This window comes from Rattus rattus, chromosome 5 (genome assembly GCF_011064425.1).
Source record: "Rattus rattus isolate New Zealand chromosome 5, Rrattus_CSIRO_v1, whole genome shotgun sequence".
Classification (NCBI taxonomy): domain Eukaryota; kingdom Metazoa; phylum Chordata; class Mammalia; order Rodentia; family Muridae; genus Rattus; species Rattus rattus.
The window spans coordinates 47,883,353-47,896,447 of NC_046158.1; the positions used below are offsets into that span (position 1 = coordinate 47,883,353).

Sequence of the window (13,095 nt, forward strand, 5' to 3'; positions counted from 1 at the left end):
CCGGAGCCACCTCCACGCTCCGGTTCCCCAGGCGTGTGGAGCGGCACTCGTGCATGTTATTAACCTTCAGACATGATCAATCACAGAGATTTCTTTTCCCCCTCTCAAGGGAGAGGGCTCAGAGAAAGGGAAATAGACCCCTTTCCTCTTTTGGTACCAGGTAGCTGTGTTCGAACGAGGTAGTTTGGAGATGAACTGGATGAAGATACTGGAGTGCAGAAACTCCACGGTCTGGGTGGTCAGCTCTGCTTTGCCTGTACAGCCACACTGGCTCAGTAGAGCGCTCCCCATGACACCACCCAGAGAAAACCTTCTGGATTGCCAGTCCAGGGCAATCACGGGAAATTGATTAAGGCAAAGCAAATATTCTAATCTCCTCCAAGATACGGGAAGGAGGGCAAAGAAGAATCACCCAGTGAGACAAAATTCTTCGTAAGAATGATCTTTTCCCTGCTGTCACCCAACATTGCCTATCTCAAAAATAATTGGGAAAAAAACAAAAAACAAAAAACAGAGCGTGCCCAGTGCGTTCTGGATTACTCATGGGACTTTGCCCGCCCCCCCCCTTTCTGGTCGCAAACCCGTGAGCTGGCTTTATCATCGCCCTATAAAGCGCCAGAGGCAGTCAGACACCTGCAAAGGAGCCCCAGCGCTCGGCGGACGAGCTGCCCCCGCGAGCAGCGGCCTCGTGATTCCCCCCGCCGAGCGGGTCCCCGCCTCCCCACTCCGCCCCCGCCTCCCCCAAGCCCAGCGGCCACCTCTCCGGATCTCTCTCTTCTTCAGGCTCTCGCGTGCCGGACCAGGGATCCTGCAAGCAAGGAAGCAGCCCCGGGGTGACACCCAGCACGTACGCCTGTGGCAGAGCAAAGCCAAGCGGGGGACGCTTCGCGGAGGAGTCGCGGGAGGGTCCAGCTCCCTGTGGCTGAATCGAGGTAGGTAAATACCTACCGGATCGCCCGGACTTGCCAGAGCCCAGCCTTGGTTATTCAACTCGGTGCTCTCAGCCTGCGGCTTCTTGTCGAGCCCTTTACCCCACCCCACCGGCGCGCGCCTGTCGCCCACCTTCCACAACCCAGTGCTTCCCGCCAGTCCTGTCGCAGCTGGGGTTTGGCGCCCCCCCCCAGCCCTGTCCCTCCTCGCTCTTGCTTATCAATTTCATTCGAGAGGACACATAGGGGCTGAAGTGACACCAGAGCCATTTTTGCTTGCGCTTCGGGGATCGGAGCTCACGGCTCTCGGATACGCGCCTGGGTAGCAGCGGCAGAAGGTGCGAGGAGCGATAACCTGTTACTTCCCCAGCACCCGCGTTCCACCGCCGCCCGCCGAGCTGCGAGAGCGCGCGCGCGGGGGGACAGATGCTCTGCCGGAGGGACGACGCGCAAAAGGCGGCTGGTGGGCTGCGCTCTGCGGGGTCTTAGATTTACCCAGATTAGTGCTCTCCTCCCGCTCCTCTCATTCTTTCTCCCGCTCCTTCTCCCCATCTCTTCCTCCTTTTCCCTCTCGCCCTCTCCTCCCTCTCCCTCACTCTGTCCACGAACAAGCACCAACTAGGGGAGCCGCGCACTCTTATACCCGAGGTCTCTTGCGCCCTGGGCGCAAGTTGGCCACCGGGTGACGTTCTCCTTTTTACCCTCCGTCACCTTCTCTGGCTCAGTGAAACGAACTCTGGGGACTAGGTAGAGTAGAAGCAGTGAATCTGGGACGGAGCCTCGCCCTAGGGTTGAGAAAGCAAGAAACGAGGTGGGACTAGAAACTGATCAGGAAGGCTCGGACACGCAGCCTTTTGGTTGTCTGGAGTGCAAGGTGACTGGTTCTTAGCGGGTCAAGTCCGGGGTGGGGGGGACCTTTTTCCTCTCACCTTGTCTCACCAAAGTCCCTGTCCCCGGCGCAGTGAGCCTCCTTCTTTCCAAGGAATTAGCCAGACACAACAACGGGAACCAGACACCGAACCAGACGTGCCCGCCCCGCACGCCCTCCCCCCTCCCCTTCTGCCTGTCCGCCAGGCTGCTGGGAGCCCAATGGGGCTTGTCTCAGCTGGGCTGGAATTCGCTCGATGAGTGCTCCCTAGTGCTCCTAGTCCTATCCTTACCCCATCCCTCGCGTCCTGCACCCGCCTCCGGCGCCCCTTAGCTGTAAGCCTCACTCGGGGCACCCCGTTGCGCCTCTAGACTTGAGAGTCGCCCGGGGCTACTGTGCCTGCGCCCCAGTCCCGGAGCTAGCGAGCGCCTCCCCACCCCCTCCCACCGACCGCGCACCAGGACCCAGCCAGCTCGCTGCCCTTGGTTTCCCTTCTGTCTCCGAGACTTCGGTGCCCCGGGCCGCAGGACCTAGAAGCTCTCCCGGCACAGCTCTCCCTTCTGTTTGCAGCCTGTTCCTGCGCCCAGACCGCGGGGGACCCTTGAACAGTAGAGACCCCAAGACCACCGAGCTGATGGCATCTTCCACGCCTTCGCCTGCAACCTCCTCGAACGCGGGAGCGGATCCTAATACTACCAACCTGCGTCCTACAAGTAGGTCCTGCCCCAGTTTCCTATTAAATGGACTGCAGCGAGGGTGGGGGCGCTGGCACTGCGGGAGGCTGCGCTGTCGGAACGCGAAAGGAGAGCGTAGAAATGATGGAGGCTGGGAAACAAATGGGGCCCTATCCCAGGTTCCTGCTTAGAGGTCATTTGGCTGCCAGGGACGCGAGGTTACTCTCAGGGCACCTAAGAGCGAGGACTTCACATGGGCCCCGACAAGAAAGATCATAGGGTCTTAGCGGGTAGAGACGTGCAAGGCGCTGTGTTGTGGTTTCGTCTGACGGGACAACAGGGGTCAGAGCAGAGGGGCAGTGTGAGAAACCTGGAGTCTCAGTTTTCTAGTTCTAGGTTTGGGATGAGACCTGACCTCCTCCTCTCCTCTCCTCTCCCCCACCCCCCGCACCCAGTGCTGTATTCACAGTCCATAATCAGGGGAAATTTCGACGTTAATTGCAGCTTTTAGAAAACTCTGGGTCCCTAATTGCTCCAAATTTGCGTCTAGCTATTGACGAGTGAGGGCGAAGCCAGGAGCATAAAAGGTGCACAAAACTGCCTGCGATTTAATTAATTACATCTTAGAGACAAGACAAAAAAAAAAAAAAGGCTAGGAAGGGGCATTAGGCTTCATCCGGAGTGGCAAGATGTGTGTGGAATGGGGAGGGCTGCTAACTAGGAGGAGAAACGGCGTGGCAAGCCAGGAGGCAAAAACACCCCTGTGCTTTTTTCTAGAGACCTGTCAGCAGGTGACAAGTCTTGGAGTGTAGGGAAACCAGATAAAAGGGCATTTATGTTTCCCTACCCAATCCGTCTCTAATTCAGCCTGACTTTCTAGCTCCTGGAGTCGCGGGATTTGTTTATCTTTTTTTCCATGTTGGGGTTAAGTCTTTCACCACCCCCCTCCCAAAAATTTATCAGCTCCAGACAGCTCCGGCCCCCCCAGAATCTCTACAGAAGTAGAGCTGAGGGAGATCAGTGTGGTCGAGAGTGCTTTTTTGATGCGTTTTTACGGCACTCATTGTAAACCCGGTGAAAACAATTGTTCCCATCAACAAAAGTGGCAAGAAGAAGGCAGGAAAGCGCCCCTTCAATTTCTCAGTGCAGACGTTGAGGCAGGAGGCCCTAGTTTCTCAGGCCACCTTGCAGTTCTCTTCTTAGCAGCCCCAGCTTCCTGCACACAGGCAAGCGACAGTTACCCACACAACAAAGCAGAGCTCCGGAGAGTGCCGGGGGCACGTGATCGGGTATTGGCGGTGGAGCCAACGGTGGGAGCTGGCCCCGCAGAACTCGAGGCCTGCGCCCCTTTTGTCTGTAGATTGGACCTGGATAGATTTATTTTCCAGTCGTCCCCACATCTTACTCCAGTCTTTATCCCCCAACACACACTGTTATTCCTTCTGCAAGGTTGGGGGCCACCCTCCACACTAGGCACCCGTAATATCCTACCAGGTTACCCCGTAGTCCTCAAATGTCCAGCCTCAGCAAAGGCCGAGGCGATGATCTGAGTCCTTCCAAGGTGTGGTGCCTCCGGAACCCACCTAAATGGAGGCCAGAGATCTAAGGATCCGCTGCCTAGGAAGAACCGGTCCCTGGGAACCCATAACCGTTAAATGGAGAGCCTGGGAGCGCTTGTCCGCGCTGTCCAATTTCCGTCCGCCCTGGAAGACACACCCCCACCTGCCCAGTTTGCTGTTGGGCTCTGCCTCCGCGGGGTCTCCGGGAAGGCGCCCCTTTCTGCCCGGTACACACCTTACACACCTTATTCAATCACACCTTATTCCTGACAAGCAGGAGCTCTCCTGCCTATCGCCTATCAGAAAAGGCATTCTCAACTCGGGCCACAACAAAGGGGCTCTCGGCCCCCTCTCTCTTTCTTCCTGTTTTTTAAATTAACGCCTAAGTTGGGGCGAGGGATGGTGGCACTGGAATATTTCTGAACGCCAACCTCAGGCCAAGTGACCTTGGGAAACTGTAGCCTCTGCGCTGAAATGATTTTGTCTCCTGAGTCTTAGACCTACACTCCTTTCCTGGGTTCTTGTGGTGATGAGATGAGATTGGAGTTTAAAGAGAAAGCACCGATACTGGGTGGAAGGACCGCTTTATGCTCTAGGTACTGCCATTAGAGGGTCGCTATTGTACAGATTTCCTGTCTGTCCGTGGAATTCCAACCGTGACACACTGTCTCACGACGTCAGGCGGGTTCTTCGCCCCTCTGGGGCTCTGTTGTGCCTGAGGTTTAATGGATGTCGCCCTGCTTATCGCAGTCAACACTCCCGCACCGCTGGGGTGGAGGATGGGAGACGCCTGGCTTGGAGGGGTGGGGAGGGGATTTCTCCTAGGGCCCATTCCGGGAGTCTACAAGAAGGCGTCTCTAGACAGTATAGGCCGCCTCCTTGCATTCTTTGCTGGGAGTTAACGCGAAAGATCGGTAGACCAGAACGTCTTCAGAATGGCCTGGGAGAGAAAAAAAAAAAAAGCCAAGTCCTTCGGCCATGCGTTTCAGACCCAGAGGAAAGGTGCTTGCACCAGCGTGCTTCGGACTCTAGAAGTCAGAAGGAAGGGTTAATGAGGGGCAGGTTGAGAAGGGGGTTGGGGTGTGGGCTGAGGACCGGACCGCTGGCGCACTATTGTCTTCTCGCTTCCCGGGTCTAACTGGAGCAGCCATGCGAGTCCGATCATCTACTCAAATACTATTTTTCACCCAATTAATTCTTGAACTCTTCCGCGACCCCATTTCATGCCAGTTTATTTTAAGCTGCCACTCGGCTGGAGACCCGCCAAGAAATTATGAGACGTTTGGGTCCCAGATGCCTCTGTGTTCCCCATCTGAGCGGTTGTGTTGTCGCCCTTCAAGTCCGAGGACTGGGGCCTGGGGCTGGGCCCGGCGGGTGGGTGCTGGGCCGTGCCAGAACTAAGGTCTGGATCTTTGTGCGTTTGGTTAGCCTCTGCCTTGCTGGGGATCGCTTGGGGGCGGGGCCCGTGGCTGTGAGCCCCAGTTCAACAAAACATGGTTCGGCAGGAAACGTGAGGAGAGCTGGGAGCTCTGTCTGAACCAAAGATGTAGGTAGCTTCTTGCTCCTTCCAGAGCAGAGCTTTTTATGTGGCTTTTCATGAAGACCTCCACAGTCCTCGTGAAAACCTTTGCCCTCTACCCAGTTTCTCATTGGTCCAACCCTCGCTAATTTGCCCTCTGTCTCTCTGCTCCTAGCATATGATACTTGGTGTGGCGTAGCCCATGGATGCACCAGAAAACTGGGCCTGAAGATCTGTGGTAAGTAAACAGGCCCCCAGGGGGTGGCTCTCAAGGGTGGAGCGTTGTGAATTTGTAGGAGAGTCTCACCTCCGCAGCGGGACTCTGACCCTTCGATCTAGTATTCTAACTGCTTTACTGTCCCAGCGCCCAGCGGATGCGGTCTCTTGGAGGCTCTGACCCTCCTGTGGCCTCTCTCACTTGGCAGGAGAGGCCTTTTCCTTTGGAGTCCTTACAACCAGAAACCGCAGAGTTCTGGGGACTCATTTCACCGAGTGTGGCCTCGGAAATTGGGATACAGCACCCCCAAGCGGCAGCCGGGGTATCCTCGCCGGCGCCGGGCTGCTTGGACTAGTGCTTTCTGCTCTCGAATCTGTAAAATCTCATAAAAAGTGGGAACTGGTCTGATTTTCCCAGCGAACAGACCAAAGACGCAGCATCTATCAAGGCTGTAACTGACCCTTTGTGGTTGCTCACTCCGTCCGCCATCACCCCTACACACACACACACACACACACACACACACACACACACACACACACACAACTGAAAGTGACTTCCCTAACTTGTGGGGGTTTGCACCTAATTGCCATGGTAATTCAAATTTCGTTCCTGGGGGGCTCCGGGGGCCCAAGAAAGGAAAGGATTGTCTGCTGCACTGGATAGCTTGTCTAGGGGAGGTGCTGGCACAGTGGGCTAGACCGTTTGCCCTGCAGGTCTTCGACGGCGCAAGAAAGGGGGGCGGGGAGCTGCAAGGAGGGAGGGAACGTTGGAGAGGGTAGTTGTCTGTCACGATTTGCCAGCAGGAAAGGAAAACAGATCCGAGAGCTGGAGAGGAAAAGGAGAGGATGTGAAATGAAAACGCCCAAGGGATGTATTTTTTTTTTTTTTAAGATTTAAAAAAAAAAAGGAGGAGGATTTGTTCGAAGGGATACAGCCGAGCGGCTCCGGCTGAACAATGAGGACTTGCTTTCCTGACTACATTTCACTGTCTAAAATTCTCTAGCCTTATCGGGCCTGAAAATACGGGTGTCCCCGGGCAGGGGGTGGAGAGGCGGGGGAAGATTAACGAGGGGCTTATTAAAGAGCCATCCGTCAGCTGCTGCGCTCGAGATAGCAGCCGAGCGGGCGCGGGGTGCGGAGTCCTCCCCAGCCCAGGAAGCTCAGGGAGCCCGGAGGGGAGTGGGTGCTATTGAGGCCTGACCTTCCCGCACCCCTTATGCCCCTCCCCCCTGCTTCCCGCTGTGGCTGTTCAGAATCGTTGGGGAGAGTGGTTATTTAGGGCCTTGGGAAAACAGCGTCCTTCCTTGTTTGGCCGTGCAGCGCCCTCCTTGCATCACTGGGGCTCTGGATCCGGGGATCCAGTATTTACGGTGGCGAAGATCTAGTGCATTTGCTCAGTTGCGAGACGTAGTGCATTTTCTGGAAAATCTTAGCCCTCCGGCCATAGGACCCAGAGGTTTGGGGACGTGACCCAATCCCCAGCGCTCAAAACTGGTGGGCAACACCAGAAGCGGTCTCAGCGTCGACAGCCCCGAGCTCTGTTCTATTAATAGCCTCTTCCCACTCCCACCAAGCCGTTCCTGGCTTAATGGTCCGTTTCCTGCCTGGTCCCTTTTGGCTCTCGCCTTCTGCCTCTGCCATTGTCATGCAACAGCCACAAGCAGCCACCGATTGGCCTTCAGAACGAAAGGAACCCTGGGGTCTACCTGGGCTACTTTCCAGGTGAACGCCACTTTTCTTAGAGGCTTCTGGCCTGTGCGAGCGAGGGTGTGTAGGGACAGTCGTCATCCTGCCTCCTGCTGCTCTTGGTACTGGTCCTCAGAGGTCCAAATGGTCCTGTTGGAGACAAACAGGATGTCCTGAAAGGGAAAGGGGCCGGTTAAAAAAAAAAGTTAGACCGGTTAAGACAGGAGTGGAGGCTCTGAGTTATCGCTACATTTTCCATCTCTTCTCACAACCAATGCCATGAGGCAGTGGAGATGGAGGTGGGGCTGTCATCCATAAAGAGATTTCTGTCTGTATACACACACACACACACACACACACACACACACACACACACAGAGAGAGAGAGAGAGAGAGAGAGTGTTATGGCTCGAGAAACAGGGAGGGGAGCAGAGGATGGGAGTTTCCAGCAAAATAAGGTAAGGATCCATTCTCCATGCTTTGGGCCAACTCTGGCTGTTCATTTTAAGTAGTGGAAGTCGTGTATACTTGTCAACTAATGTTGACTCAATCTACAGCCTCCGTTCCAGCCCCTTCCCAAACTCACTTAATCCCAGACCTTTTTGCATGAGGAGTAGTTCACCTTCTTGACCACGGATGGCTTGACAGCCTAGGATCCTAAGATCTAATAGTCTCTTTCTATCCTTAATCCATCACCCCGGAAGGTCCCCCTGAGCATCTGCATGTCTTGCTAGGATGCAGTTCTCACCCATTCCCTACCCTGCTTCTTCTTACTCCAGGAAATGGAGCTGCAAGGATGGCCATGGGTGTCCCTACTCATGCTCCAGAGGCTGAACCCCAGGGAGAATAATCAGATGGGAGAAACCCAGGGTTCTGCCATGAGCTGGAGAGTGGCTGCAGGCATGGTGGCATGACTGACCTAGATAGAGTAAAAACAGCAAGCACGTGGCAAAAACTGAGCTCTGCCTTTGGTCTTCCATCGCTTTTCTCTGTAGAGGTCCAGATCCTGCTGCTCAGACAGTCCCTCCACACATGTATGTGTTTAAGGTTTTAATCATTTGCCTATTTTAAAGTAAGAGATACCTCAGGTACTCCATAGCTCTGGTTTCTTGTTAAAAAAAATATGTAGGCAATCTGTTAATATGCTGTGTGTCAATAAGAAGGAGAAGGAGCAGGAGAGGAAGAGGAAGAAGAAGGAGGAGGAGGAGGAGGAGGAAGAAAAAGAGGAGGAAAAGGAGGAGGAGGAAGAAGAAGAGGAGGAAGAAGAAGGAGGAGGAGGAAGAAGAAGGAGAAGAAGGAGAAGAAGAAGAAGAAGAAGAAGAAGAAGAAGAAGAAGAAGAAGAAGAAGAAGAAGAAGAAGAAGAAGAAGAAGAAGAAGAAGCTCCTTTCTCTAAGTGGCTTTGATGCTGGACTTCAGCATCCCCTGTGCCCTCTGCCCAGTGTCTTTACGCCACACCAAGCTTGGAGCTCTACCTGCAAACAGCTGTCTGGAGCGTGCTACTCTCTGGTTCCACAGGACTCACTGGGAGTAAGAATGAGGAACAGCCACCAGCAGAGGGGAAGTCCTTTTGGGACGCTGCCCATCTTTATTTGACTGTGGGTAACTGACCATCTACGACTTGATCCAACACAATTTCAAGCTCTCTCTCCTAGGATAGTTACGGGCTAGCACTAAATGATGGTGGAGTATAGAACAACAGAGACTATAGGGTGTTCCTGGGCAGTCCTAGGGACCCCATCCAGGACCCCTTGCTATTCAGACCATTGTTAAAGCACTCAATATTATTCTTCATTCAATTTCATTCTCCATCTCACATCATCCTCCACCTTGGAGAAGCGAATAGTTCCTGACAAGGCCTCTCTGAGTCAAGAGGAGCTTGGATCATTTTAAAGGATCCCAATAATTAAAAACAAAACAATACTTTCCTAAATAAAGTGAAAGAAACAAGATCGTATATTAAATGTTTATATCAGCAATCCCTGGTACTAGAAGAAAAAAGCACAGTTAACATCACACCAGTGTTTTAAACACCGAGATCTAGAGAAAGTTCTGATTCTTGCATTACAGAAACGGTGGCTCCAAATGGCACACAGATCTAAAGTTATGTCTAAAGGACATCTCTGGGTGAGCCTGTGTGGAAACTGTCTTGGGAGAGGGTATCTAAAGCCCGGGTATCTCCCTGCCTCTGGCTTCCAAAAGGGCTGCAAGGTAGAAAGGGGTGGGGTCTGTCAGGAGTGAGCTGCAAGCCTGGGCAGATACAGAGACTCCAGAGTAGGTCTTAGATGGGCAAGACCACCCTTCACTGGGTCACATGGGTTGGGTTTCTCCAGCCAGGCACACCCTCTAACCCTTATAATGGACAAAGGGAAGGAATGCTGGGGGTCAGGACCCTATATCCCTCTAGTGAATGAGTACTGCACCCTGGCTCTGGACTCTAGAATCTTCACTGTGGTGTCTCAAGGATCTTGGTTTCTACGAAGTCAGCTTTGGATTCACCAAGAAATGTTGTCTTTTTCTCTCTTCGTTATGTGGCCTCTGGAGCTAAAACTGAGGCTGTGTTAGAGATGCTGCTGAGGAAAGAGCTTGATCAGGGAAGGGGTGCATGCTCTAAGTTGGCAGGGAACCCCAACTTCAGCCTGTTGGGGTTCAACCCTGCTTCCTGGAGTACTGCTGTGGGTATTTGCACTGTACACCATGGGTAAGCCAGACTTCTCCTCCTTCTTGGGGGAAGTGATGGAGTGCTATGAGTCCCAACCTGGGCTCCGAGTCCATTTCTGTATGCGTCTTGGAGCGTTTTCTATCATGACTGTGCAGAGGTGGCCAGCTGCCCGACAAGCTTCCAGATGATGGGAGATTGGTCTCACTTCATCTCTCTCATTCGGAATAAGTAACAAACAGCTCCTCCACAAGTGCTCCATAAATACTTAGAACTGAGTCCTTGTCAAGGCTGTGAGATGCAGAGCTTTCTTGTCTTTTTCTCTAACGCTTTTTCCCAATGGAGAGAGGTTCAGGAAAAAAAGGCACTGCGTATTTGAGTATCCTTCCTCCCTCTGCTGTCATCACCCTCCTCCTTCCAGTGCCCCATCCAGCTCCCTCAGATGTCCTCCTCTCCCTGTCTCTGCTGTCCCCATCCCCCTGGTTCTATAGCTCACAAACCCAATGTTGGCAGCATCCTCTCTGGGTCCCTTCCTTCCAAACCCCATCCCGGGGCGGGTTACTGGAGTGGAAGCTGTCTGGTCAACTTAATTCTGAGTTTGCTGTCATGCTCAGAGAGGAGATGGGGCTCACTTGCTCCTTTTCTCTCTTGCATGACTGGGCCTGTGCCACTGATGATGCTTGACACAGCCCCTCCCCGCCTGAAGGCAAGCCGTGCAGAGTCACTGTATGTAAAACACACTCCGTGGCTTCTCTTCTCAGCAAAAGAGAAAGCCTTGCTTGGAGGGTTAGCCTGGTTAGGCAGCTGCCCTTTGGTGGCTGGGTACCTCCCATTTTCTCTGACCTAGCTTCTTGCATTTTAGGCTTCTTGCAAAGGACCAATAGCCTGGAAGAGAAGAGTCGTCTTGTAAGCGCCTTCAGGGAGAGGCAGGCCTCCAAGAACCTGCTTTCCTGTGAAAACAGTGACCCGGGTGCCCGCTTCCGGCGCACAGAGACGGACTTCTCCAACCTGTTTGCTCAAGGTAGTTCCTCTCCATGCCCCACCCAGCTCAGCCAGTTTGTCTTGATTCTTTTCCCCCTGAAATTTTACTTCTTTCTCCCACACATGCCAGCACTTTCTGTGAGCCCTCGTGAAACCTCTTTTCTGATGTTTGTATGGGACAGACTCCTCCCTTTCCTTCTGCCCAGGTCCCTGGTGGTTAGGAATGTAGTTGAGAGATATCCATGAATCATTCAATTCTAGAGACACTCCCAGAGACAAATAGGGACTCATAGAATCTCAGAAGCTAAAGGAATCTTACAATCAGAGAATAAAATGGTTCTTTCATTATCATTTATCCTTCAAGATTATCTTCAAGATTATCAACCCAAACCCCAAGCCCCAAGCCTCAAACCCCAAGCCTGCTCGCTGGGAAGCTATCATCTGAGCCTCATGATTAGACAAGGGAGACTCTTGGAAGAGCTTTCTCTAGATTCTGCTGGCTCTGCAATGCAGGCCTTGCAAAGTGCTTTACCAGTCTTTCCTTAGTAGTTCTTGGAACTCCCTCTTCCCTTGGCTCTCACAGAACCATAGAAGCCACAGCTTTTCACTAAACCTCGGAGACAACCATGCCATGAGGCCACACAACCTATTCTTGTAACTCTTCCAGAAACTTCTTCTGCTCATCCCTCTTTCTAATTCTGATAAAGCCTAGAGCCTAGGTTACTTCCAGACTCAAAAAAAAAAATTTAAGGCCCCAAAAGATGACATCAACAGAAAGACAGTGGTCCCCTCTGGCACCTTCTAGAGCCCATACCCACAGCAGCCCCAACCTCTGCCACCCACAGATCAAGCAAATCATTAACACCAAGCCAGATGCACAGGGACACCTGGTCCCCAGGAGACCAACAAAAGTACTTTACATTGTGTTCCTCCCAGGTGTCCATTCAGCAAATGGACAGCTGCCAGGGTCAGATGCTCAAGGTTTCCTTAAGCACGCCACTCCTCCCCCACAGGAGCGGTCTTGACTATTAGGAAGTGTGTGAAGCCCTAGGAATGTATCAAACGTCTTTGAGCATAGTGCATCCTTCTGGGGACTAGCTGTCCACATCTCAGTGTAGAGCCATATCCTGGGAAGCAACTGAGCCCTCTGAAGGCTGACCCAGGGAACCCAAGTGTGGAGCACGTGATAATCACTGTTTGACTTCCCCTCTCTGCTTAGATCTGCTTCCAGCTAAGAACGGGGAGGAGCAAACTGTGCAGTTCTTACTGGAGGTGGTTGACATACTCCTCAACTATGTCCGCAAGACGTTTGATCGCTCCACCAAGGTTTTGGACTTCCACCACCCACACCAGTTGCTGGAAGGCATGGAAGGTTTTAATTTGGAGCTGTCTGACCACCCCGAGTCTCTGGAGCAGATCCTGGTTGACTGTAGAGACACCCTGAAGTACGGGGTTCGCACAGGTAAGAGTAAGAGATAGGTTGACCGTTACCTATCTGGTTGGAAACAGAGGCCAATTCATACCAAAGAGGCCCCATCCTGGTGAGGGAAGACACCAAGTGCCCAGTGACTACAAGGTCACCATGGGCCACAATAGTTGAAGCAAGCCTGGCAAAAGGTCATAATTTCTCTTAAAACTAAAAAAGGTACAGTCATATGGTGACAGGTTGTTTTATTGTTTGCTTGGGTTTTGTTTTGGTGTTTGTAACCTAAACAGAGCAAGGTCACCTGACCCTTTGTCCTTTCTCTGGACCACCTCATTCTGTTTCATTCTGAATGAAATGCCTCCATCCCTTGTCCCTTGCACTGGGGAACTGCCCTTTCCCCTCTCTTTTGGTGTCATGTTCTAAGGGTGGTCATACAAACTATCACGATGAGGATTTATTCTTTCACAGTTTTGAAGGCTGAGCCATCCCGGGGTCAGCAGGACGATGCCTTCTTTGAAGGCTCTCAGAGAAGAGCCACCCTTGCCGTTGTAGCTTCTGGTACTTGTGGCCATTTTC

General features: G+C 52.8%; 1 protein-coding gene across 1 annotated transcript in view; it reads left to right on the forward strand.

Moving 5' to 3' along the window:
- Window positions 1-688: 688 nt before the first annotated feature.
- The window catches only part of Gad1 (glutamate decarboxylase 1), a 40,935-nt gene continuing 28,528 nt past the window's right edge, over window positions 689-13,095 (forward strand). Inside the window, exons 1-5 of the mRNA XM_032903463.1 lie at window positions 689-932; window positions 2,368-2,510; window positions 5,725-5,787; window positions 10,975-11,133; window positions 12,313-12,555. Of these exons, the coding sequence (XP_032759354.1) occupies window positions 2,432-2,510; window positions 5,725-5,787; window positions 10,975-11,133; window positions 12,313-12,555 (544 nt within the window). The 5' untranslated portion in view covers window positions 689-932; window positions 2,368-2,431. The remainder of the gene's footprint in view (window positions 933-2,367; window positions 2,511-5,724; window positions 5,788-10,974; window positions 11,134-12,312; window positions 12,556-13,095) is intronic.